This window comes from Syzygium oleosum, unplaced genomic scaffold, assembly GCF_021117445.2.
Source record: "Syzygium oleosum isolate NSW1041296 unplaced genomic scaffold, Sole_v2.1 Sole_v2.03, whole genome shotgun sequence".
Classification (NCBI taxonomy): Eukaryota; Viridiplantae; Streptophyta; class Magnoliopsida; order Myrtales; family Myrtaceae; genus Syzygium; species Syzygium oleosum.
The window spans coordinates 19,301,648-19,327,494 of NW_026607487.1; the positions used below are offsets into that span (position 1 = coordinate 19,301,648).

At 40.8% G+C, this 25,847-nt stretch overlaps 2 protein-coding genes and 2 pseudogenes across 2 annotated transcripts in view; all 4 read left to right on the forward strand.

Moving 5' to 3' along the window:
* The first annotated feature begins 4,923 nt into the window (after positions 1-4,923).
* Positions 4,924-9,084, forward strand: LOC115667108 (protein NRT1/ PTR FAMILY 8.1-like). Its single transcript, XM_056309915.1, has 5 exons — positions 4,924-5,011; positions 5,872-6,001; positions 6,130-6,347; positions 6,895-7,445; positions 8,010-9,084. The coding sequence occupies exons 2-5, from the start codon at positions 5,887-5,889 to the stop codon at positions 8,839-8,841; spliced, it is 1,716 nt and encodes a 571-aa protein (XP_056165890.1). The 5' UTR covers positions 4,924-5,011; positions 5,872-5,886; the 3' UTR covers positions 8,842-9,084.
* Positions 9,085-12,354: 3,270 nt separating this feature from the next.
* LOC115672165 (protein NRT1/ PTR FAMILY 8.1-like) overlaps positions 12,355-25,847 on the forward strand; it is a 58,849-nt gene continuing 45,356 nt past the window's right edge. Inside the window, exon 1 of the mRNA XM_056309918.1 lies at positions 12,355-12,448. The gene's annotated coding sequence lies outside the window, so the exon portion shown is untranslated. The remainder of the gene's footprint in view (positions 12,449-25,847) is intronic.
* On the forward strand, positions 12,926-15,230 carry LOC115664816 (protein NRT1/ PTR FAMILY 8.1-like; annotated as a pseudogene).
* LOC115664817 (uncharacterized) lies at positions 20,594-22,396 on the forward strand (annotated as a pseudogene).

Here is a 25,847-nt window from a genome sequence, read left to right on the forward strand (position 1 = left end):
TTCAAGTGTTTGTAGCGATTAAATCTTGTGGTAAGATTTGTGTATAATTCCTTTGCGAGATTGAGAGATTATTTCGTGAGGAATTGTAGGGCTAAACACTGTGTGAGTTATTGAGTGGAATTCCGTGCTGCTCTCCCCGTGGACATTTCCATCTACTTAAGCACGCAAGAAAAAAGGGTAAGTTTGCAGTCTACAATTGTTTTTACCTGCTGGAAATAACTGCTCTTCCCGAAATGAAAAATGAGTTTAATCACAATCTGCTTAGAAAAGTTGAATTCTGGTTTCCCACATATTTCATAAAAGACAGCAAAAGGAGCACCCACCCCCTTGTCTTTGAATGAGGAGAAAGCCTACTTGATGGGCTCAACTAAATATCCAGGTGTTCTTCTAATAGTTTCAGTACCCACAGGGTTATTAACAGTACATTTTTCGAGAATGTTAATAAATTTTGAAATCCATTTCGTCGTCCAGTATTGAAAACTGTATTTTTGATTGGTATTGTAGTGGCTCTTTGGTTGGGTATTGGAGTAACATTACCTGTTGATTCAAAAAATCGCGACTTATAATATTTAGGGAATAGTTGCTTCAAATTGAATTTTCCCTAGATACATCCGTTTAGTTAAATATGGATTCATTCCAAACATATAAATTATCCTAAAGGTGAAATAAAAGCCATTTCGTCTTATTTTTCTTTATAAAAGAAACCAAAAAGGACTATTTCGAATTTATTCTTCGTCAAATGGGTTTTGTGAAAAATGATTTTTCTATTTCTAGGCTGTCCACTAAATGTTTTAAATCTTCTCTGCCAATATCTTCCACTTTCATGTGTGTCCATCAATTAGGGCCCATCTTGGTTTCTACGGAAAATTTTTGTGCAACCAATTGGACCAAGCCAAATTCTTGATCAAAAAATTGGACCTAGCTAGTTTGCTGTCGTTTAGGAGGTCCAGCATTATAATTTAGTCCAATGACCATTTGACATTGGACAAAGCTCTTTTCTGGCCTAACCAAGTTCTGCTTGACTATCAAGCTTGTTCTTTATTTCCAAGATTCCACTGATGTCCATTGTCCCCACCTCTAGACCTAAAGGGAAAAGCTATGTACACCTAGTTTTGTAAGTTGCTAGTTCATGAAGTTGACTTCGGTTATGTCCCTGCATTATACACATATCGCGACGAAATTATTCTCTTTTTAGGATTAGGATCTTCTCAATTTTAGTAAGTAAATTGAACTAAAAGGTGATTCGCATTGCCCTTATTAGAGATCTGACACATCTTACGTGCCCATGTCTTTGAGATAACAGCTACCACTAAGATGAGAGACTAACATATATCGGGTATGTTCAATTGATACGGCACCATCTCGAAAGCAAAATTCTTCTTGACCAAATCTGAAATAGCTTAATTAAGTATACTACTTTTCTTCTTTGACTTTAGTGGATTCAATCTTTATCTCCATATATTCCTATTCTATTCTTTTCCTTTTGCTATTCTGGAGAGAAAATGCCATCGGCAAACGTCGTGATAGGTGAGCAAACTCAACCCCGAGGGTCTCTTTAGTAGTAAGTTTTCCATCCTCTTCATTGAAGAACTGAGTTCGAAACATTGTCTTAATGCATTCTCTTGAAGCCAATCTTGAAAATACTAATCAGTGTGTCTATAATCAGTGTGTCTTCAGTAATTGCAAGTGCGCGCGCAACGGGGGAGGCCATCGTAGCCGAGGAGGATTTACCATATGCTCAAGCAAGCCTCGGACACCCTCTCAATGTTTTCTTTTAAATAAATAAAAAAAGCGAGTAGACTCATCCTTTAAAAAGTGAGAAAATGACACAAATAGTCCTCGAACTTTGGCCCAATGTGCAATTTGATTCCCGAACTTTTAATTTGTTCAATGTAGTCCTTGAACTTTATTCTAATGTTCAATATATTGAATATTTTCATGTAGTTCAGGAACTAAATTGAACATGTACCAAAAGTTTAGAGACGACATTGAACATTAGAATAAAGTTCAGAGGCTACATTAAACAAATTAAAAGTTCAGGGAACAAATTATACATTTGACCAAAGTTTGAAGACTGTTTGTGTCGGTTTTCCTAAAAAAGTAGGTGAGCCTATCTCTAAGATAGTGAAGTTCTAGTCCAAAAGATAAGATGACGAGTGGAAGGGATACGATCAGCAATTAGCTGGCACTAGCAGAGAGTGAAAGAGACCGCCATCGCAGTTTCCATCCAATTAACTCTGTATCCAACTATCCAATATAACATAAGATGATGAGCGGAAGGGATTTGATGAGCAATTAGCAGGCACTAGCAAAGAGTGAAAGAGAGCGTCATCGCAGACTCCATCCATTTGATGAGCAATTAGCAGGCACTAGCAAAGAGTGAAAGAGAGCGTCATCGCAGACTCCATCCAACTAACTTTGTATCCAACTATCTAATATAAAATGAATTTAACGCTCCGTTTATTTTGCAAATAAATAAATGATTTTGAAAATATTTTTTTCTAAAAATGATCACTTATATCACTTATAAAATTGAATGAACGAAAAATATTTTCATCGTTCACGAAAATATTTAGACATAAATTTTTGTCAAAAGCGAAACATTTTCCATTGACTAATTATTATAAGCGATACAAGCAATTGTTTTTAGAAAGTTCAATGATCACATTAAATAATTTAAAAGTTCAGGAACAACGTTGCACATTAGATAAAGTTCAAGAAATATTTGTCATTTTCTCTTTTTTTTTTATACTATCATAATCATATTGATGGAATCTTGATCAAGTAAGAAAACGTTTGATTTCGAAAGTATTGGTTACACATATCACGAAAAGAATTAATTTATTGAAAATCGATCTACTTCCTTATTTAGTTACTTAACAAGTGTCGTCTCGTGGGCATTCATTAACAGAACTCTTATTAAGAAGTGGCCCTTTAAATTTTTTAAACTACTCAAGTAAAAAAGATGTTTGTAAATGTTAAAAATAGTTTGGAGAGTTTCGTTGCCAAAGTAGATTGATCCCTAGTTCAGCTAATCGGACCTCCTGAGTATGAAAATAGATTCACCACCATTTTATGAGCAACGTGCTTAATTCAATGGTCGTACATTACAAATTGAAGATCTATCCAATTTCCTATTTATTTTTTTATGACTAGGAAACCAGAGGTTTCAAGTTCACCAAATACACACTGATTTCATGAAATTCAATAAGACGCGTCACGATTTATGGGGTTGCTTAAGTGATAAGCGTGATTGTCCCCCTCACTTAAAATTTGGGTTCAGACCACCACGCATGCGCATTCTTTTGGCGCAACTCTAGAAGTACAGACCTGTATGTGCGAGACGGGTGGACTGTTGTGCTCAATTAGGGATTAGTTGGGTTCTCAAAAAATCCCGAGAAATCCTTTAAGACGTAGTACGAACTAGAAATTTACTCAATGACATGAGAAATTAAAACGATTTCGATGTCCTACTGTTCACTTGGAAATCCATCAATCTTTTTCTTTTGTTGAACATAAATCAAACTTTGGTAAGTAATTTTGGGCATTGATCTGCAGTCTGTCCTCTCCATATATAAATATTTATACCAGCTTGAGCCAAAACTAATCTGAGAAATAAATATATATATACCCGTTGACTTCCATTTCAGGAATCAAGATTCCCTATCCCAGCGGATTTGCGCGTGATTCCCTCTCCTGGCAACTGAAGGTTGATAGCAAAACAAAATATCATCATATTTAATTTTCTATACCATCACCTCCTAATTAAATGGATATTATTAACAAATTTCCCAAGAACACATGTTAAGCATCTTTATAAAAAAAATTACATCATTTTCAAAGCACTATTTTCTTAGTGCCTCGCACACTCGATGCATTGAAAATGAAATTCTTTACTATTATGTATGGTTAATGAGTGTTTTGAAAATACTCGCTAATAAGATTGTAATTAAATAAACCCGGTGTAAGATCTGAAGACACCTACCATCCGAGTGCCTCGAGACATGTGCTTCACGCAACCCACATCACCAAGTCACTATATTATTATTATTCTTTTGCCTATTAAAGGTTAATAGTAAAGTTAAAAAGACTAGCTATTTTAATTTAGTACACCCCTTATTAATAAACACAAACGCAAAAAATAAGAACCTTTTCAACGGTTTGGTGATACCCACTTAATTTCTTCTTCTTCTGTTTTTTTCACTCGAATATATATATTTTTCGAGTCATTTTATTTTCTTGATTTTTAAAAATCCAAAAACAGTATTGTTCAAAATATTGAACACAAGTGGTCCTTGACATAATAAAAGAGTATAGCTCGAACGGGACTTCAATTTATTAATAATACATTTGGGGTCATGATGAGGAATGAGATGTATTAACAATAATAATATGACAAATGAGTGATTTGGAAAATATTTTCCGAAAAATGATTGTTTATATTGTTTAGAAAAATTAGTCAATGAAAAATGTTTTCATCATCAGTAACAATGTATGTCTAACTATTTTCGTAGGCAATGAAAAAAATCTTCTATTCATTTATTTTTATAAGTGATATAAGCAATTATTTTTTGAAAACTTATTTTCTGTGAAACGAACGCACCCTTAAATCCCAACAAATTTAAGCGACGTGGGATATCGCAACAAGTACCGCGTACTCTTTTAAACGTGCAAAAAATAAGAAGAAAAAGTGAAAAAAGAAAGCGAAGAGATTCAAGATTTACGTGTTTTTTTTTTTTTATTCCTATGACCAAACCGCAGATTCCTGCCCACGAATCGAGCGGGTAAACAAATACCGAGAAATTCAGTAGGAGGAATCTACAAATAATGCACATTGCGAGGGCTTGGTAGCAATAACCCGAAAGTATCGAAGCTATAAGGCGCTTTTTACGTAAGCTCCACGTGGTATGATATCACTGCCTTGCTCCTCTCCTCGTGCGTGCGGGAACGCCGGAGCTCTTCCGGTCGTCGCCGGTGACTGCATCGGCCTCGTTCTCCCTTCGAAATCGAGGTGCGTCCATGGCGTCTCTCTCTGTGTGCGCACGTGCGTGAGCATTGTTCTCTGTTCTTAACCTGCTTCGAATCCGCTCGCGTCGTCGCTAACGTTGCAAGTTGTGGACAGTCACGATTTTCTGCTGTTCCGACTGCGGCAACGTCGACGTGCGGATCTTCTTTAGCTTGTCGCCGGTGGTCTGAAGAATGCTTAGGTTGTTTGCGCGTGTCTGCAAATATTTGAGAGTGCGGTTTGCAGCTAATCGCCAACTTATTTTGTAAAGCGGTGGTGAAATCTCTCAGGCGACGGTTGCAGTGGCCGATTGCCTGAAATTTCTCGAATTTTGTTGGTTTTCTGTCGTCCTGAATCGGTCTGTGAGACAGGATTCGACACTGAAAACATGTTGAATTTAAGTATTGAGGAATCCCATGATGCGATCTTCATGAACGTGGTGCTTGTAGTGCATGGAATAAAGTTAAAAAGACATTTTTTGAATGGGAGGACCTTATTCTTTAATTTAGTATTCTTTCTTGGGAGGATATGATTGTTTAATGGATTGTTCTTTGGTCTTCCTCTGTGGATGATAAAGTTAGGGTGACGCCTGTTTAGGAATGCTCTGGTCTCGTCCCTGTGGACTACTCATTCCTGGGTGAGATTCGAAACGCAGGCCATAGTTGACGTTGAAAGATACCACAGGCACTAGTAACGTGAAATATTTCTTTGATTTTCCGAATAGAAGTAGCATTCTACTGATAACTATTCCTGTTTGACGAGAAATTATTAATTCCAGAGTCCTGATATGAGTCTGTTTTAGATCGACCTGCTTACCGTGATGTTGGCTTGCTGAGTTTTCGGGTGGTTCTTTTGAAGTTACATAGGTTATTCAGAGTTTGATGGACATCATGGCCGAAGAGGATATTTACACAAAAGATGGGAAGGTGACCATCCGTGGTGATCCTGCCGATAAGACGAAAACTGGGAACTGGAAGGCGTGCCGCTTTATTCTGGGTATGGTTCAGAGGCGCTATTTGTCCATCTTTAACATTCCATATGTTGAACTGGTTGTAGGATTCCTCTCTTGTCTGGAACTGCATGACCTTGAGAGTGTTATATTCTAACACAGATTCTTCCATCAGGAAACGAAGGTTGTGAAATGCTGGCATTCTATGGCATGGGCGCCAATTTGGTGAACTATCTCAAAATTCGCCTGAACCAGGGTAGTGTTGCTGCATCAAATAATGTTACCAATTGGTCAGGGACCTGCTACATTACTCCGCTGATCGGAGCCTTTCTAGCGGATTCATACTTGGGACGATATTGGACAATAGCCATCTTTTTAGTGGTTTACGTTCTGGTAAGCATGGCCAAGAATATCAATGCTATTGTGAGTGTTCTCATATGACTGCACTACAAATCGGAAGCATTTCGATGCATGCGTGTCTTTGTCTCAAAATCAACTGGATAATTATGGTACCAATTAGATGTTACAATCATGAATATTTCTTCTGCCCAAAGAAGACCAGGAAGATTTTCTTAGCAAAAGAAAAAAACGACTCTGAGATTTGGTATAGGCCTTGCCGTTAAAACAAAACAGAATCTGATATTGAAGATTTACTCCTAATTCACTCTTTATAGATTATAATGGCTTTTCTTCTTTTCCTTCTGGTTGTATCAAGGTCAATTGAAATGCATCCAGTGTCTGTGATGGTGTCTTTTGATCGAGCATCTCTGCTCCTTTGATGGGGAGAATAACTTGGAATCGCGTTCAGATGGACGGCTAGATTATTTGGGAGACTTGTAGAGATGATGAAAGCTGAGATATATGAAGCATCTTTACGTATTCTTTTTCCCCTTCTTTTGACTGAGTTTTAAAAAAGATGGATCTTCTAAATCTTCTGCAGGGGATGACGCTGTTAACATTATCTGCTTCTGTTCCTGGACTAAAGCCTTCCTGTGAAAATGATAAGTGCCATCCTTCAACATCCCAAACTGCAGCATGCTTTGTGGCACTGTATCTGATTGCTCTTGGCGTTGGTGGAATCAAGCCTTGTGTTTCATCCTTTGGTGCCGATCAATTCGATGAAACGGATGAAGCTGAGAGAAAAAAGAAGAGTTCGTTCTTTACTTGGTTTTATTTGTCAATCAACATCGGCGCACTTATTGCATCATCGGTCTTGGTGTGGATTCAAATGAATGTTGGTTGGGGATGGGGATTTGGAATCCCAGCAGTTGCAGTGGCCATTGCAATGGTATTTTTCTTGTCTGGTACCCGGTTGTACAGGATACAGAAACCCGGAGGCAGTCCCCTCAGAAGGATTGCTCAGGTAATAGTTGCATCCTTCAGAAAAATGAATGTAGAAGTTCCAGCTGACAAGACTCATCTACACGAGACAGCAGATGCAGAATGCACTATCAAAGGAAGTCGCAAGCTTGAGCACACAGACGAGTTGCAGTAAGTGTCTAACTCCCCTGATTTTTTTAGGTTCAAAATATTTCAAAGATTTTCTGGGAATTTGTACACATCGTCATTTATTTATGCCAGATTTACCAGTGGTCTCTGTTAGGATATGTTTCCACGAAATAATGAACGTTGAAGCTTAGTGAGTAGGTTAAATTCCTAGTAGATTTGGATAGTTAATTATGTCCTTGCGAAGGATATGGATTGCACAAGTCAGTCGCTGTTGTTGCATCTTGCTGTCTCCTACCACATGTAGAAGCAAATATCTCTTCTTTATAGTACGTTCCACAGTATACAATTTGATGCTCCTTTTCCGATACCATAGGTGGCGTGAGAAGCTGTTTGGCTCGTCTCGCATAAAAAAAGTTGGGATGTGTTCGTGACTTATGCTTCTGGGCACACTTTTACCTCCTAATTATGCCTTACAATTACAATGCTGAACTATAACTGGGCATTTTAATTTGTAGTAGATTGACACAATCAGCTTTAGCAAGCTTATAACATGCTGACGATTGTAGATAGTTTAACCTGTGGCTGCTAATCAATTTCAAATTGCAGGTTCTTTGATAAGGCTGCTGTTGAGATCCCAACCGATAACATAAGGGGGAACCCAGATCCCTGGTGTCTTTGCACGGTCACACAAGTGGAGGAGCTTAAATCAATCGTCAGGTTGCTTCCAGTATGGGCATCTGGAATAGTCTTTTCGATGGTGTACAGCCAGATGAGCACGATGTTTGTTATTCAAGGCAACACTTTGGACCAGCACATGGGACCACACTTCAAGATCCCATCGGCTTCCCTCTCTCTCTTTAACACTCTGAGTGGCATCTTCTGGGCTCCTGTATATGACCGAGTTATCGTCCCCTATGCCAGGAAATACACTGGCAGGGAACGCGGGTTCAGTCAGCTGCAGCGGATGGGCATAGGCCTCGTAATTTCTATCTTCTCCATGGTTGTTGCGGGGGTTCTGGAAGTCATTCGTCTCGCCATTGTAAAGAGGAACAACTACTACGATCTTGAGTACATCCCCATGACGATATTCTGGCAGGTCCCTCAGTATTTTCTCGTGGGTTGTGCCGAGGTTTTTACTTTTGTCGGGCAGTTGGAGTTTTTCTATGACCAGGCACCGGATGCAATAAGAAGCTTGTGCTCTGCTCTCTCTCTTACAACCGTGGCATTGGGAAATTACCTGAGCACTCTGCTTGTGACCATAGTGACTAAAGTGACCACTCAAAACGGAAAGCTTGGATGGATTCCTGATAATCTGAACCGGGGGCATCTCGACTACTTCTACTGGCTCTTGGCGATTCTGAGCCTGATCAACTTCTTGGTCTTTCTCTGGATTGCAAAGTGGTATACATACAAGAAAGCGATAGGTGTTGCTCATTGACAGAGCCCAGTTTCTGTGATGCTGCACAATTTGGTTATTTATCTTCCCTCTGCTTTGGAGTTATATTTCAGTGTCTTGCGTCTGGCATACATGATGATGTGCTCGTAGTTTGTAAATATGTTGATTCCCTTGGTGTATTTTGGACAGCAAGTTGTTGATTGCTCTATTAGATTCTGCCTTTTCCTTCTCTGACACATATAAGATTACTTTCTCTTGGACATTGTTCATTACTTGGTTGCTCAATTGGCGATCAAGCTTCACTCACGTGTTTGCTCGGAGGTAATGGAGCGCGCAACGCATCTTGATCCTGGCTCCTATTCCGTTTTCCTAACAGCTGTTTGGTAAGATTACCTTATGTTCATGATGACTTCTTCCGTTGGCCGGCTAAATAGAAACTTAGAGAATAATGACATAAGTGGTCTCTGCATCTCACTCGAAATTGAAATTTGTCTTTGCACTTATTTGGTTCAAACAGTCTTTGAACTTCCTTAAATGAAACGAGGGCTTGTGGTGGTAGGACGAGGGGAAAATAGAGATTGGCGCTTGGCGCTTAGATGTGAAATAAAGGCTATTGGAATATTATTACTCTTGGTGTTTTAGCCTAGGATGTTAAGCGGTAGTTTTAGAAATAGAGGATACAAAGCAGTATATCTGTCACTCTTACATTATGTATGGTTAATGAGTGTTTTGAAAATACTCAATAATAAGATCGTAATTAAATTAACCCAGTGTAAGATCTGAAGACACCTACCATCCGAGTGCCTAGAGGCACGTGCTTTGCGCAACACACATCACCAAGTCAATATATTATTATTATTCTTTGGATTAATACAATGAAAAACCTCAAACTAGTACACCCATGACAAATTTATCCCAAACTAACCTCAAACTGGTACACTTGTGACAAATTTACCCTCCATTAGTTTTCGTTAAATTTTACCATCAAATTTATGAATTGGATGACACGTGACAGTTGACTGGTGTACCAGTTTGAGGTTTTACCCTTCCGTTTATCACAGGTTTACCAATTTGTGATTTTTCATGATATTAATCCAATTTAACGGAGGGTAAATTTGTTACGAGTGTACCAATTTGGAATTTTTTATGGTCACAAAATTAGTTTGGGGTAAATTTGTCACAGGTATACCAGTTTGGGATTTTTTGTGGTCAAAAAATTAGTTTGGGGTAAATTTGTCACATGTATACTAATTTGGGGTTTTTCGTGATATTAACCCTTATTCTTTTGCCTATTAAAGGTTAATAGTAAAGTTAAAAAGACTAGCTATTTTAATTTAGTACACCCCTTATTAATAAACACAAACACAAAAAATAAGAACCTTTTCAACGGTTTGGTGATGCCCACTTAACTTCTTCTTCTCCTTTTTTCACTCGAATATAAATATTTCGAGTCATTTTCTCTTCTTGATTTTTAAAAATCCAAAAACAGTATTGTTCAACTGAAAGAGTATAGCTCGAACGGGACATGAATTTATTAATAATACAATTGGGGTCATGATGAGGAATGATATGAATTAACAATAATAATACGACGGCGTAATGTGAATCGTCAATCGCAATCAATTGCTTACATCTCTGCACGAACATAAAATCATCTGCTCCATCAGTTACCCGGGTCAGGCGCGCTCAGGTGTAAATATTCAATCGATTCAAATTCACACGAATCGGCAAAGTGATATTTTTTTTGGGCTCAAAAGTGGTTACCTATATGAATCGCACGCAAATTTCACAAAATTCAACGGCTGTGATTGTACTCAGTCGATGTTCGAAATTCATATATTTCCGCAGTATCTATGTAAAGGAAAAACGCCAGCCGTTTATGCACTGTCGTGGGAAATGCAAATTGTCCAAGAATGTTGTCTTTGACCTAAATTGGTCGGTGTCTGTTTTTCCATGTACAAAAAAAGCCAAAAACGGCATTGAGGATCCGTATAGTGCCAGCTAACAACATACAAGATAGGGGTGATCGGTTCCCGATTTCCAAAATTGGGAACTGGGGACTAGACCGGTTGGTCCTAGGATCGGGAACTAGACCGGACCGTCGATCCGGTCCGGTTCCAGTCCGGTCTAATAGAACCGGTCACTTAGGATTTAGTTTTTTTTTTTGGTCAAACACTTAGGGTTTAGTTCACATTTTAATAATTTTTGTCAATGAATTTATATTAATGAAGTTCACTTCGGGTTTAGTTCACATTTTACTAATTTTTATCAATGAATTTATATCAATGAAGTTCACTTAGGATTTAGTTTACATTTTACTAATTTTTTTTAACAAAAAATATGTCGGTCTGGTCCGGTCGGTCCGGTTCCCCCTTGGAGCCGGGAATCGGATCGCCTAGACACCAGTTTCACTTTTAGGAACCGGGAACCAGATCAACACTCCTCAGAACCAGACGAAACTAGCAGGTCCAATCCGAGCGGTTTCCGGTCCGGGCGATCCGTTTTGCACACCCCTAATATGAGGGCGATAAATCCGACAGATGAGGTGGATTCATGACTGCTCCAGGATGCCCACCTAAATTTGCCAAATCCATACTACTAGTTTTCTCCGAAGGGCTTCTATTCTCTGGTATTTGTGCTTTTGGCCCAACATATTTGCAACAGCCGCCCATAATTCATGACTAGAATATTACGAATTTTGCTCGGAAGTCCAACTCGGAAAGTTTAAATTCATAGGTCGAAAAAGACTGCATGTATATAAAGAGCATATATGCCTCATAGTCAAGCGACGTGAGATATTAGCTGGAGTAGGATTGACGAGTGGAATTTGACGAATGACACGCACGCAAATAAATCGGAGGCAGCACCCGAGATTCAATGTCAGAGAGTCCAGCCCATTTATAGGTGGATGGAGACGACATGTATGAAAAGAATATATAAGGCTTCCGTAGTTTCGCAGAAAATGAATGATTTGAATATTTTTTAAAAAAAATGATTAGTTGTATCACTTGAAATAATTTGTCAACAAAAAATATATTCATTATCAATAACAATTTATGTCTAAATATTTTCGTGAATAATGAAAATAATTTTTCACTTACTCATTTTTTTTGGTGATACAAGCGATTTCTTTAAGGACGATATTCTCCGGATCATTCATTTTTCCGTGAAACGAAAGTACTATTAAATCCCAAAAAATTTAAGCGACGTGGGATATCGGCAACAAATATTGCATACTCAGAGGATATACTCGACCTTTCGACGCGGTGCTCGCACGAGTAGGGGTTGACTTGAACGTGCAAAAAATAAGAAGAAAAAGCAAAAAAGAAAGCGAAAAGATTCAAGATTCACATGTTTTTTTCATGACCAAGCCGCAGATTCCTGCCCCCGAATCGGGCGGGTAAACAAATACCAAATAATTCCGTGGGAGGAATCTGCAAATAACGCACATTGCGAGGGCTGGTAGCTATAACCCAAAAGTATCGAAACTATAAAGACGCTTTTTACGTGAGGTACACACAGTATGAGATCCCTGCCTTGGTTCTCTCCTCGTCGTCGTCGTCTTCCTCTCCTCGTGCGTGGGGAAAACCGGAGCTCTTCCGGTCGTCGCCGGCCACTGAATCGGCCTCACTCTCCGTTCGAAATCGAGGTGCGTCCATGGCGTCTCTGTGTGTGCGGGCGTGTTGTTCTGTGTTCTTTACCTGCTTCGAATACGTCGCGAGAACGGGGGCGTGCTTCCGTTCTCGCGTCGCTGCTAACGTTTGCGAGCCGTGGAAAGTCGTGATTTCCTGCTGTTCTGACCGCGGCGACGTCGATGTGTGGGCGGATGTTCTTTTTGGACAGTTTTAACTTGTCGCCGATCGTCTGAAGAATGCTTAGGTTGTTTTCGCGTGTCTGCCAATATTTGTGGGTGCCGCTTGCGGCTAATCGCCAGCTTATTTTGTAAAGCGGTGGTGACATCTCTCGAGCGAGGGTTGCAGTAGCCGATCGCCTGAAATTTCTCAAATTTTGTTGGTTTTTTTGGTCATGCTGAATCGGTCTGTGGGACAGGATTAAGAATTGAGGAATCCCATGATGCGATCTTCATGAACGTGGTGCTTGTAGTGCATGGAATAAAGTTAAAAAGATGGATCTTCTAACTCATCTGCAGGGGATGACGCTGTTAACATTATCTGCTTCTGTTCCTGGACTAAAGCCTTCCTGTGAAAATGATAAGTGCCATCCTTCAACATCCCAAACTGCAGCATGCTTTGTGGCACTGTATTTGATTGCTCTTGGCACTGGTGGAATCAAGCCTTGTGTTTCATCCTTTGGTGCCGATCAATTCGATGAAACGGATGAAGCTGAGAGGAAAAAGAAGAGTTCGTTCTTTAATTGGTTTTATTTGTCAATCAACATCAGCGCACTTATTGCATCCTCGGTCTTGGTGTGGATTCAAATGAATGTTGGTTGGGGATGGGGATTTGGAATCCCGGCAGTTGCAATGGCCATTGCAATTGTATTTTTCTTCTCTGGTACCCGGTTGTACTGGATACAGAAACCTGGAGGCAGTCCCCTCAGAAGGATTGCTCAAGTAATAGTCGCATCCTTCAGAAAAATGAATGTAGAAGTTCCAGCTGACAAGACTCATCTACACGAGACAGCAGATGCAGAAGGCACTATCAAAGGAAATCGCAAGCTTGAGCACACAGATGAGTTGCGGTAAGTTTCTAACTCCCCTGATTTTTTTGGGTTCAAAATATTTCGAAGATTTTCTGGGAATTTGTATACACAATCATTTATTTATGCCAGATTTACCAGTGGTCTCTGTTAGGATATGTTTCCACAAAATAATGAACGTTGAAGCTTAGCGAGTAGGTTAAATTCCTAATAGATTTGGATAGTTAATTACAGAGAAATGTCCTTGCGAAGGATATGGATTGCACAAGTCAGTCGCTGTTGTTGCATCTTTGCTGTCTCCTACCACACATAGAAGCAAATATCTCTTCTTTAGTACGTTCCACAGTTTACAATTTGATGCTCCTTTTCCAATACCATAGGTGGCGTGAGAAGCTTTTTGGCTTGTCTCGCATAAAAAAAGTTGGGATGTGTTTGTGACTTATGCTTCTGGGCACACTTTTGCCTCCTAATTATGCCTTACAATTACAATGCTGAACTATAACTGGGCATTTTAATTTTGTAGTAGATTGACACAATCGGCTTTAACAGGCTTATAACATGCTGACGATCGTAGATAGTTTAACCCGCGGTTGCTAATCAATTTCAAATTGCAGGTTCTTTGATAAGGCTGCTGTTGAGATCGCAACCGATAACATAAAGGGGAACACAGATCCCTGGCGTCTTTGCACGGTCACACGAGTGGGGGAGCTTAAATCAATCGTCAGGTTGCTTCCAGTACGGGCATCTGGAATAGTCTTTCGACAGTGTACAGCCAGATGAGCACGATGTTTGTTATTCAAGGCAACACTTTGGACCAGCACATGGGACCACACTTCAAGATCCCATCGGCTTCCCTCTCTCTCTTTGACACTTTGAGTGTCATCTTCTGGGCTCCTGTATATGACCGAGTTATCGTCCCCTATGCCGGGAAATTCACTGGCAAGGAACGCGGGTTCAGTCAGCTGCAGCGGATGGGCATCGGCTTTGTAATTTCTATCATCGCCATGCTTATTGCGGGGATTTTGGAAGTCGTTCGTCTCGCCATTGTCAAGAGGAACAACTACTACGATCTTGAGTACATCCCGATGTCGATATTCTGGCAGGTTCCTCAGTACTTTTTCGGGGGTTGTGCCGAGGTTTTTACTTTTATCGGGCAGTTGGAGTTTTTCTATGACCAGGCACCGGATGCAATGAAAAGCTTGTGCTCTGCTCTCTCTCTTACTACCGTGCCATTGGGAAATTACCTGAGCACTTTGCTTGTAACCATCGTGACCAATCAAAACGGAAAGCTTGGATGGATTCCTGATAATCTGAACCGGGGTCAGCTCGACTACTTCTACTGGCTCTTGGCGATTCTGAGCCTGATTAACTTCTTGGTCTATCTCTGGATTGCAACGTGGTATACATACAAGAAAGCAACAGGTGTTGCTCATTGACAGAGCCCGGTTTCTGTGATGCTGCACAATTTGGTTATTTATCTTCCCTCTGCTTTGGAGTTAAATATCTGTGTCTTGCGTCTGGCATACATGATGATGTGCTTGTAGTTTGTAAATATGTTGATTCCGTTGGTGTGTTTTGGACAGCAAGTTGTTGATTCTTCTATTAGATTCTGCCTTTTCCTTCTCTGTCACATATAAGATTACTCTCTCTTGGACATTGTTCATTACTTGGTTGCTCAATTGTCGATCAAGCTTCACCGATTGCGTTTGCTCGGAGGTAATGGAGCGCGCAACGCATCGTGATTCTGGCTCCTATTCCATTTTCCTAACAAATGTTTGGGAAGAGTACCGTATTCATAATGACTTCTTCCGCTGGCCCGCTAAATAGAAATTTAGAGTCTGTTTATTTCGCGAAAAATGAGTTATTTGTAAAATATTTTCCAAAAACTGATAGCTTGTATCAACTAAAATAATAAGTCAACCAAATATATTTTCATTATCGACAATAATTTATCTAAAATTTTTGTAAATGATGAAAAAAGAATTTCGCTTGTCATTTTTGAAAGAGATACAAATGATTATGTTTTGGAAATTTCAAAACGTTTATTTTCCGCGCAATAAACACACCCTTAGAGAGTAACGACATAAGTGGTCTTCGTGACTCTTACTCGAAATTGAAAGTTGTCTTTGCACTTGTTTGGTTCAAACAGTCTTTGAACTTCCTTAAATGACATGAAGGCTTGTGGTGGTAGGACGAGGGGAGATTAGAGATAGGCGCTTGGGGCTTAGATATGAAAGAAGGCTATTGGAATATTATTACTCTTGGTAGCCTAGGATGTTAAGCGGTAGTTTTTGTCACGCACCGACTCCCATAGAGCACGCGACTTACCTTCTATGGTCGATTGATGCGATGTCCCAGGGTATCGCCGACCCAAATTTCTTATCAGAGATTTAAAACGATCAGCGGAAACCTCAAATACCCGGATAATAAAAACTGGGGAATCAGGGAGAATATACATACTCATTTCCATTTACCAAACTTGTATAATATTCACAATTTACAAGCCACCAACATACATTAGCACACCGTGCTATAAATCACCGACAACAAAAAGATCGATGACCTGGATACCCTATCCTCAAAAGTGGTACACTCCCAAAATCTGATCATAACCCCTAGTCTAACCCTTACGCCCTCTGCTTGGCGTCCACTCTGAGTCAGACTCCTCATCATCTGAATCTGAGTCCCCCTGAACAGTCTGCTCCTCCGAGGACTCTGGCTCGGCCTCAATCTCGATTAGGTGATCTATATCGCCCGACTCAGCTGGAATCTCGACCTGTTCCTCCTCGACCAGCTCCTCAAAGAAATCGTCCTCGGGTACAAAATTGGGATCCATCCACTGTTCAAACGGGAGTATATACTCCGGTTCTTCTGCGGACTCAGCGGGTTCATCCTTAGGTTCAACCTCGGGTTCTTCCTCCTCTGGTTCCTCCTCTGGGATCGGCTCAAGATCCACATCCATCGGATCGTACTCCGCCTGCGATCCTTCGGGCTCTGGTTCCTGCTCGGCCCCCAAAGACTCCGGCACTGCTGACGCAGGGTGAAGTCCTGACTGCGCTAGACTAGTCTCCAAGCTAGTCAACTCGCCATCCGGAGGAGGTATAGCAAACGGGTCCCAGTCCCCAACTCCATCAAAGGGGACGTCAAATCCTCGGACGGGACCGAACTCATCTATCCCGTCTCGGAAGAACCACGCGGTATATGTATGGGACTCCCACAGGGGTAATCCTACGTCTACAAAGACTACAGTTGTATGCTTAATGCAGGTCATCTGGTCATCTATAGGAAACTCTACTACACTATGCTCGGTATACATCGGTACTCCAAAACGTTCATGCGGCGGCGGCGGAGGATTCATTGATCAGGCCGGGGTTCTGAAAAATATTGGTTGAAACAACCATGAGATTACATCTCAGTAAGTACACCCCTAAACCCCACCTAGGCTATCACGTACCTCCAGACAATCACAACACACAATCACACACCCAACCATCACATAGCAGGCACATCATTTATTCTTACATGGGCCTATCCTGCGTGCAACCTGTACGTTAGTCACAACCACACCATATGCAATCACATGCATGTTCAAAACTCATTTCACGCATACGTTCGGATTTCATCACATCTTTTCCACAACTCACGCCAGTGACCCGCGTTGAAGTACACGCCTCAGGTCCACTGCGACCAACTCATCACAACACTCCAGGACCCGTGTTACAGTACACGCCTCAGGCTATGTATCTTGCCCGCGTTGAAGTACACGTCTTAGGCTCAACACCTACCACCTACGGCACAACCCGCGTTGAAGTACACGCCTCAGATTGACCGTCCTCCGGTAATACCGGGCATTGTCCCGCGTTGAAGTACACGCATCAAGACGGCACAATTCCCCACGTAATAGTACCGCCTCAGGGATTTCCACAATCACACATATTGCACCACACGCACTTTCTCACTCGTTCACATGCTCAACAATTGGCCATTCACACTTGGCACGTGCACGCATCAAACCACGCATTTCTCATGCTCAATCAACATTCAAACTCAGCCAATTGATAATCAATTCAATTCGGCTCATGCGTGCACATAATCAAGCATATATTAATCAATCAATTACACACCAATGCACCCAATTTCATCACCACAATTCAGCCACATTACAAATACACAATCGACATACAAATTCTCATTTTTCCACTTCCAAACTTCGGCGAATCAATTCCGGCCCTTCACGACATTTTCTCACAATTAATCGCCGAATCCAAATACCCAATTTACGTACCGAACGGCACATCACAGCACACCTATCAGCCCATCACAGCCCACTTTTGGTCTCCAATTTTCCACCAAAGTCTCCCAAATTTAATCCTTAGGCCCGCTAACAATTTCCGTTCCTAAAATCATACAAATCCGCGCCTAATTAGACCCAATCACACCTCTAATTTTGTCCGTCGATACCCGACGTCCTAAATAGGGTTTAGAGCACGACTTACCAAGCTCTAGACTAGCGCGGCTAGAGCGGAAAGCGGCGGCTATCTGCAGGGACGGCGGTGAACGGCGGTACGGCTTGGCGGCGTGGACGGCGCCGGCGATGGTGAGCGGCGGCGATGACCTCCTTGCTGCGGCTCACTCACGGGAGGGAGAGAGAGACGGCGGTTGAGGGCTGGTGGCTCGGCGGTGGCGCGGCACGGCACGGCAGAGGCGGTGGCTGGCGATCGGCGGCGATCGGACGGGCGTGACCGCCGGCAACGGTGATCGACCAAGGGGGGGGGAGAGCTCACGTGAGGGAGAGGGAGAGAGAGAGGGAGTTCTCGGTGGGAGGGGGGAAAACCGTGAGAGAGGAGAGAGAGAATGAGGAGAGAGAGAAAGTGGGTCTTGACTAAATAGTCCAATTTTGACCCATTTTGGCAAATGACAATCTTGCCCATCTCTAACTATCCAAATCGATGGCCCAGATTCGATCTTATCTTGAAACCGACGGCCGAGATCGAATCTTTCCAAAAATATCCAAGGGCAATTTGGGAATTTCATAAAATTCCAAGGGCAAAAATGTCCAATCAAAAAGTTAGGGCAAAATGACCAAAATGCCCTTCCCTCATAAAATATGCCCTTCATAAATTCCCAAGGGTAAAATGGTCACTTTTCCATTTTCTTGCCGAAATTGAATTTTTCCAAAGGATTCGGGACATTCCAAAGTTGCACGTCCCATCCGCAACGTCGTCCTAACGCCCCGTTATGACTTCCAAATTTTCCGATGTCCAATTTGGGCTCAATTAAATAATTAAATTTTATTAAACGTAACTCGAGCGTTTCTCAAACTAACGGGCGGCTTTTTGGGGAAATTCGCATATTCGACCCGTGACTGATTATAAATCGAGTCACGTGTAAGTTTATTCAGGTCGTGACGACTTCGATTGCCACTTAATCGCGAGGATCGATCGCTAGATCCGAGGGGCACGATTGTTTGGTATAGGTTCAGGATCATTCGTCAATTCATTTCGTGGTCCGACGGAATCACCCGCGATCCACTACTATGACAGTGGCGAACTAACTCCTGGCTACCCTTGGATCGGCCAACAGTGGCTCAAAATGTCACCTCGGCGATTTTATGGTCGAAATTCAATTCACGATGGAATTTCCTCTTAGTCGTACGAATTTAAATCCCTAGTGAGCCTTTCCCTAATGGTTAGTATCCCAGGAATGATCAGTTCCGGGCGAGAACTAACTACGAGTACGTTCATAAAACCCAGCATTTCATAATTCCCAAATGGACAAATTTTCAGGATGTCACAGTTTTTGAAATGGAGGATACAAAATAGGGGTGAGTATGGTTCCAGAGTAGAAATTGAAATCTGAAAACCTGACCGATGGAAACCTAACTCACAAAAGGTATGCAAGGTAGGTTCCAGGTTTCATAAATTGCGGAACCTGTTTTGACGGGTAAGTTTCAGATTCTAGGTAGGTGGAACATGGAACCTTTAATAAGATATTTGTGTTTTTTCTTGGTCTATGTCTTCGTGTGATTCTGCGTTGTTCTATGGAATTAGATGATAAATGTATAATCAGGAACCACTAGTCTGAACTTTTATTTTATGACTTGTTAATGTTTCATATTTTTCGTCTCTCTAAATGTAAGTTGTAGTCAGTGGATTGTAACAGTAAGTGATGGTAGGGTGAGCATGGTTCCAAGATAGAACTTGGAATCTAAGAACTTGATCATTGAGAACCTATAGGTTCCAAGTTCCAAGATATACATGGTAGGTTACAGGTTCCAAAAATTGGATAACCTATTTCGACGAGTAGGTTCTAGATTCTAGGTAGGTGGAACCTTAAACCTTAAACCTTAAATAAGATTTTTGTGTTTTTTCTTAGTCTATGTCTTCTTGTGATTCTACGGTGTTCTATGGCGTTAGATAATGAATGTATAATGTGGAACAACTAGTCTGAGCTTTCATTTTATGACATGTTAATGTTTCATATTTTTTGTATGTCTATATATAAATTATGGTAAGTGGATCGTAGCAGCAAGTGATAGTCATTAAAGGTGATGATTCGTTGCAATTGTTCAATTAATAATACAAGTAGAACCTGAATAGATTCCGGAACCGACCTTGGAACCTATGACAGGTAGGTTCTAGGTTCCAAAGTATGTAAGGTAAGTTCCAAGTTCTAAAAAATGAGGAATATGTTCCCATGATTAGGTTTCAGGTTCCAAGTGAAACCTTTACAGAACCTAAAACCACTTATCCCTAATACAAAGTAGTATAACTCTCGCATTGACCGATTCCAATTTCCGAACATTTGAACCTCATATATATAATCGAGTTCACCGTCGTGACTAGTGTTTAGAACCCTTACCTTCTACTAATTAGGTTTTAGATTGTCGTTAGCAAAGGGCAAAAGCCGTCTCTGGCGAGAGTCTCTCTCTGTATTGATGTGAAATTAATCGGGTCAAAAAGCGATATGTCCCATTTGTCAAATTGAGCAATTTGACGGAAGGCCTAAGATATAACGATAATTATCATCGCTCATGAGTTATTATTACTCACCATGTGGACTAATAATAATATTATAACTAGGCAGCATGTAAGAATAAGATAATGCAGCACAAAAACGAGAGGTACAAAAACAGTCCCAGAAAATGACAAAAAAGAAAAATCCCTTCTTCCTCTTCTTCTCATTCTCCTTCTTCTTCCCCATTTTTCAACCAAAGAAAAGATTTTCCAAACGATGATCGCACTCAAAATCCTGCACACCTCCTTCTCCCCCACCGACCCCTCCTCCTTCCTCCCCTCCAACCCCAACCCCAAGAAGAAGCGCCCGGCCCTCTCCCTGTGCAGGTGCAAGCACGACGGCTCCTCCTCCTCCTCCGTCCCCCCTCCCGCCGCCGCCGCCGCCGGAGGGCGACGCCCGGAAGCAGGAGCTGCTGGCCCAGATGGCGATGCTCCAGGCGCAGAAGGTCCGGCTCACCGACTACTTGGACGAGCGGTCGGCGTACCTTACCCAGTTCGGCGAGGAGGCCGGCGACGAGTTCGACAAGATCGGGGAGGACGCTTTCCGAGGCCTCGACGAAGCGGGTAACCGGTTGTGTTCATCCTCATGATTTTTCCAGATCCGATTAGATATTGGGATAGGAGAGTGCGATTGGTCGAAGTGGAAAATATTAAAAAAGAACATTTCGAAATTGGTTTTTTCTCTTTCTAATGCTGCCTTCTAATTTGGGAAATGGCAAAAAGAATATCGGTTGGTACTAAATTTTTGCAGTTTACTTGATATTATGATATTACGCTTGGAATTAATTTATATGCTAAGCATACTACTGTTGCATAATAAACTTTTGGGCTAACGTAAGTAACAATGGTGATCTTTTGCACCCTCCGTCTAGTGAGAAGTATTTTGTATGGCGGATATATCACGTAATAGGAACACGTGGTGTAATCGGCCAATCACAAGTGAGATGTATATACAAGATGCTGTCAAGTATGATAAGATTGATAGCGCGTCGGTAATCGGTAATGTCGATTGGTTGGTTATATCACGTCATAGGTGTCACTTCTAATGTTTTTTTTTCTCATTATGTATGTACATGTATACTTTCTCTGTATTATGTAAATAATATCTTTTTCATTAGTTAGTAATTTAAATATTTATAATAAGTTGATCTTGCAAAATCTTTTAAATGTTAATTTTTTGTATGGACGCAGGTGTGTGCACCTTTTCTAGTAGGGAGATATTTCTTGATATTGCTTTCATTGTGGTACATCATGTTTTACAAGGAGAAACATAATTTTTCGGGTATCTTTTTGAAAGCACATGTATGTCTTCCTTTACACGTATTATTGGCAGATAATGGAGAACATAGAGAGCAGAATGCAAGCATTTGAAGAATCCACGGAGCTCAACAAAATGGAGATCGAGGAGAGCGACAAGAAGTTGGCAGAATTCGAGGGACAGGTCGAGAAGGACCGCAATGAGGGGCTCTTCTTCAAGAGCCTCACCCAGAAGAAGCCGGTCGAGAAGGCGAAAGCCAAGGAGGAGGCGAAGAAGATCCAATACGTCGCAAAATAGAGCGCCGGGTCGAAAACCCGAAGGAACATCTACCTCGTGCTGATTGGCATCCTGGTTGCCGGGATCGCTGACTCTTTCATCTCTTCCTTGCCCGATTGGAGAAAAGTTGCGGTCCTTGGGGCGATTCTAGTGGCTTTGATTACTTAGTTCACATACGAGCAAGGGATGCGGTCGGCAACAGAGCAGACGGAGAAAGAGAGATGCGATCGAGAAGATAAGTAAAATTTCGACCTTTTTTTCCCTCCATGATCTAAATGTACATTCTTTGCTCACTGATGACTCGGGCAATAGACAGGATGATGCCATACTATAAAGCAGAGTCCATAGTTTGGTTTTGATATGATATATGAAGTTCGTTCTTTCTTTCCTTCCCTTGACTATGTATTGTCAGGATTAGGATGTTTTAGGATATCTCGTGCATGCATACTCAAACATAGAGATTTTCAAGAGCTCTTCAAAAGGATGGTTGGCCTTGTCGCTCTCCGGGTGAAAATGCTCTGCTTTGCATGGTACTTCCTTCGGTGCCTCAACATATCTCAATAGTTGATAAAAATCTCATCATAAACTAATTGTCGAAATTTATTAAAACAACAAAGATGGTACCGTGCGGGATAAATGATTCACGTCCTTCTCATGTATTCATATTTTTCGTCAAACTGAGTAGCTTTCACAGAAAAGCTTATGTGACATTCTGAATTTCGACTCATTTTCAGGATTTATGAAATTAATATTTATTCAATGCCCATTCAGTTAAATCTCGCTCGGAATTGATCACTCTCGAGTAGACTAACCGTTAGGGAATGGTTAGCTAGAAATCAAGTACGTGGACCTAAGAACTTGGCCATAGATCGACATTTCGACCATAAGAATTGACGAGGGGATATTTTGGGCCGTTATAGGCTAATCCAAAAATGGTTATGGAACGATTCGCAAATGTGTGCAATTGAATCGGGGGTGATTCCGCATAGCCATTGTACGAATTTCGAACGATCCTAAAATTAATCCGAACGATCGCGTCATTCAGAACTAGTGATTGACCCTCGCAATTACATAACAATCGAGGTCGTCATGCTGGCATCAGAGTCCAGATTACCAACAAGTCTAGACTCAACAAGTTCACGGGAGAGATACAGGTTGTTGCTGCCTATGTAGCATCGACACATTGGTATGGCCAACGTGTCTGTGTCCGACACCGACACGAGATCAAACAAGTGTCAGATTTCCGACATGCGGTCAACGCCTCCGACACGCGAGTCTGGAATCTCGACACGCGATTCCGATATGCACGGGGTCAATTTTATAAATTTTCAAAAACTTAGGGGTCAAAATGTAAACTTATAAAAAAAAAAGAAAGAAAGAAAAAATGGAAGAAAAAGGGGCCAAACACACACGCTCTTTCTATTCCCATCTTCTTCGCTTACCCAGACAACCTCCCCCTCTCAAATTCTCTTCTTTCTGTCCTTTCCGTCAACCAACGACCATCGCAAGGCTCTCTCTACGCCACTCGCCGCCGCAGCCAGGTACACCTCTCTCTGCTTCTTCCCCTAATCGTATTGCTCTTCTTCACTCAACCTCCAGTTCTTCGTTGTCCGCCCTTGGGCTCTGTGACTCATTCTGCTTGATGTTAGGTTGCCTCGGCAAGATCCACTGGAAATTGAGCGAGAGAGGCATTCTCCATGATTTTTTATGGATGTGTTTAGTAATTAGAATCTGAAGCTATTTCTATAAGCAACAAGCATGTGCTACCAAACAAATGCAATTGCGTCGGCATCTTATCCGGTATACCCATCTTCTTCGTCCCTTTTGAGCCCAAAAATACCAATTGTTTTTTGGAGGCTGAGCACATTCAATGCTACATTCAATTTTAGGAAGAGGGAATAAGGTGATATCTTAATGAAACACACTCCTTTTCAACACCGTAATTGCATGTAAGTTGATAATGCCGTGAATTTATAATTATAATTGTTTCATCACATCAGTGAGTTTTCTCCTTATGCCCCTCGGACAAGGTCTCTCTACTTCTTCTTGTATGATTGTTTGCAACATTACCATATCAACATCAAGTTTTCCTGAGTCCTAGATGCTTTCAGCCTACGTTTCGTTAGGGTTGGAAGAGGCCAGTGAGGGCCGCCCTTGCCGCTCGCGGCCTGGGTGAGGGTCCAACTCTTGCCAGATCCGGCGAGGGCAGCCATCGCCCAGGCCGCGAGGGTCCAGCCCTCGCCCTCACTTGTGGCCGGCAAGGGCCGCGATGCCCTCGCCGGCCACCGACCACAGGCCAAGAAAGAAAAAGAAAAAAAAAATTTCTCTTCTATTTTTTATTCTTATTCCTGAAATCAAGAATCAACTATTTTTTTATTCTTGATTCTATTTAAAAATTATCCGTGGAACAAAAAATTTACTAAATGAATTTCTGTTTTTTTGTTCCTTAGAATAAAAGAATAGAATCATGCACTATTTGATCGGTTACTAAACAGCCCTTAGACTACTGTGTTTATCTTGTTAAAGCTCCATGTCCGACAGGCACAGAGCTCGAACTTATTTCAATCACACTTGTCCTGACGCAATCTCTCTGATTCTTACGGTCTTTTCTGGCAGCTTTTATGTTGGAAATGATCGAAACTGCCTAAACATTTGAGAAAGATTTTGTTGTTTACACCCAGCTTAATTACCAGCACGTGGACAGTCATGTTCTCCCTTTTGTTGACCATATATCTGTAAATTTACTATAATATAAAGGAGGGTTTTAATATAATGGGCATATATCACGAGGCAGGGTTAGTCTTTTTATTTACTCTTTCTTCTCTATTTTCCTTTTTTTTGCCATCTATTATCTCATTAAGAATGAATGGGATAATTGTTTTTATCAGGAATTTTGAGTAGAGTTTAATTTATGAATTAAGCAATAATTTCATTTCAATTGATTTTATTGTGTAATTGAAATTGATATGAAAATGATCCTTACTTTTGATTTCTACTTTGGAAAAAAAAAACTTGCAATTTTGATTATGTTGATCATATATTATGGTCTGGTCCAAACAAAATTTGATAAAAAGGACATATTTACCAACTCAGTTTCATAGATGAAATGTGCAGATAATTTTGTTGATTTGGCATAGATCAAATTACCTTCTAATAAGGAAAAAGGATATAATAAATACTCCGTGTTCTTAAGAAGGAGAGTCTCTCCATAAAGAGGATCTTTCCCGACATGTGTACAACTTGATTCTCTTGCGCGATTTAAACAAAATGTAGTAATTTTTTCTTATTAGCAATGCAAATAAAAATGAATGAAGGGTTACATCAATGTAAAAAAAATTATTAAGCATCTACAAAAATAAAATTTAAGATAAAAACGATACTTGCTGCAAAACACAGGTTTTTCACTATTTGCACATATATTAAAGTGATTGCGCGATGGATAGTACATTAGTAATCACATGATGTGGCCCTTTGAGAGTTTTCCGATGACTTTTATATTATATTCCAAACAAATTTTCTTTATCTATATAAATTTATATTCGTTCTTTCACCTGACCCTAAAACAACTATGTTTATCCAATATGTTATTATGAATAAGTGGCTGAAATGGTAACGATGGGATCATGTTCTCCTGAGGATTTCTATTTTCTAATGAAGTTCCTCCAATATCACATTCCTGTGGATTCTTACTTTCGAAATGAACTCAAATTAATGCAAAATACAAAAATTTAAATAGTAAGAGATTACGGAGGTGCTGGAAAGTTTCTTAATGAGAGTTTTACTTTCTATAAGATCCACACTTTATTATTTTGTTTTTCTTCTTACTTTTGATTTCGCAT

What these genes read in the sequence shown, in the direction of transcription:
- LOC115667108 (XM_056309915.1), top strand. Translation starts at nt 5,887, where the DNA reads ATGGACATCATGGCCGAAGAGGATATTTACACAAAAGATGGGAAGGTG. An exon ending in GGCGTGCCGCTTTATTCTGG is followed by an intron (nt 6,002 to 6,129) that starts GTATGGTTCAGA and finishes TTCTTCCATCAG; the next exon opens with GAAACGAAGGTTGTGAAATG. An exon ending in GAGCACACAGACGAGTTGCA is followed by an intron (nt 7,446 to 8,009) that starts GTAAGTGTCTAA and finishes TTCAAATTGCAG; the next exon opens with GTTCTTTGATAAGGCTGCTG.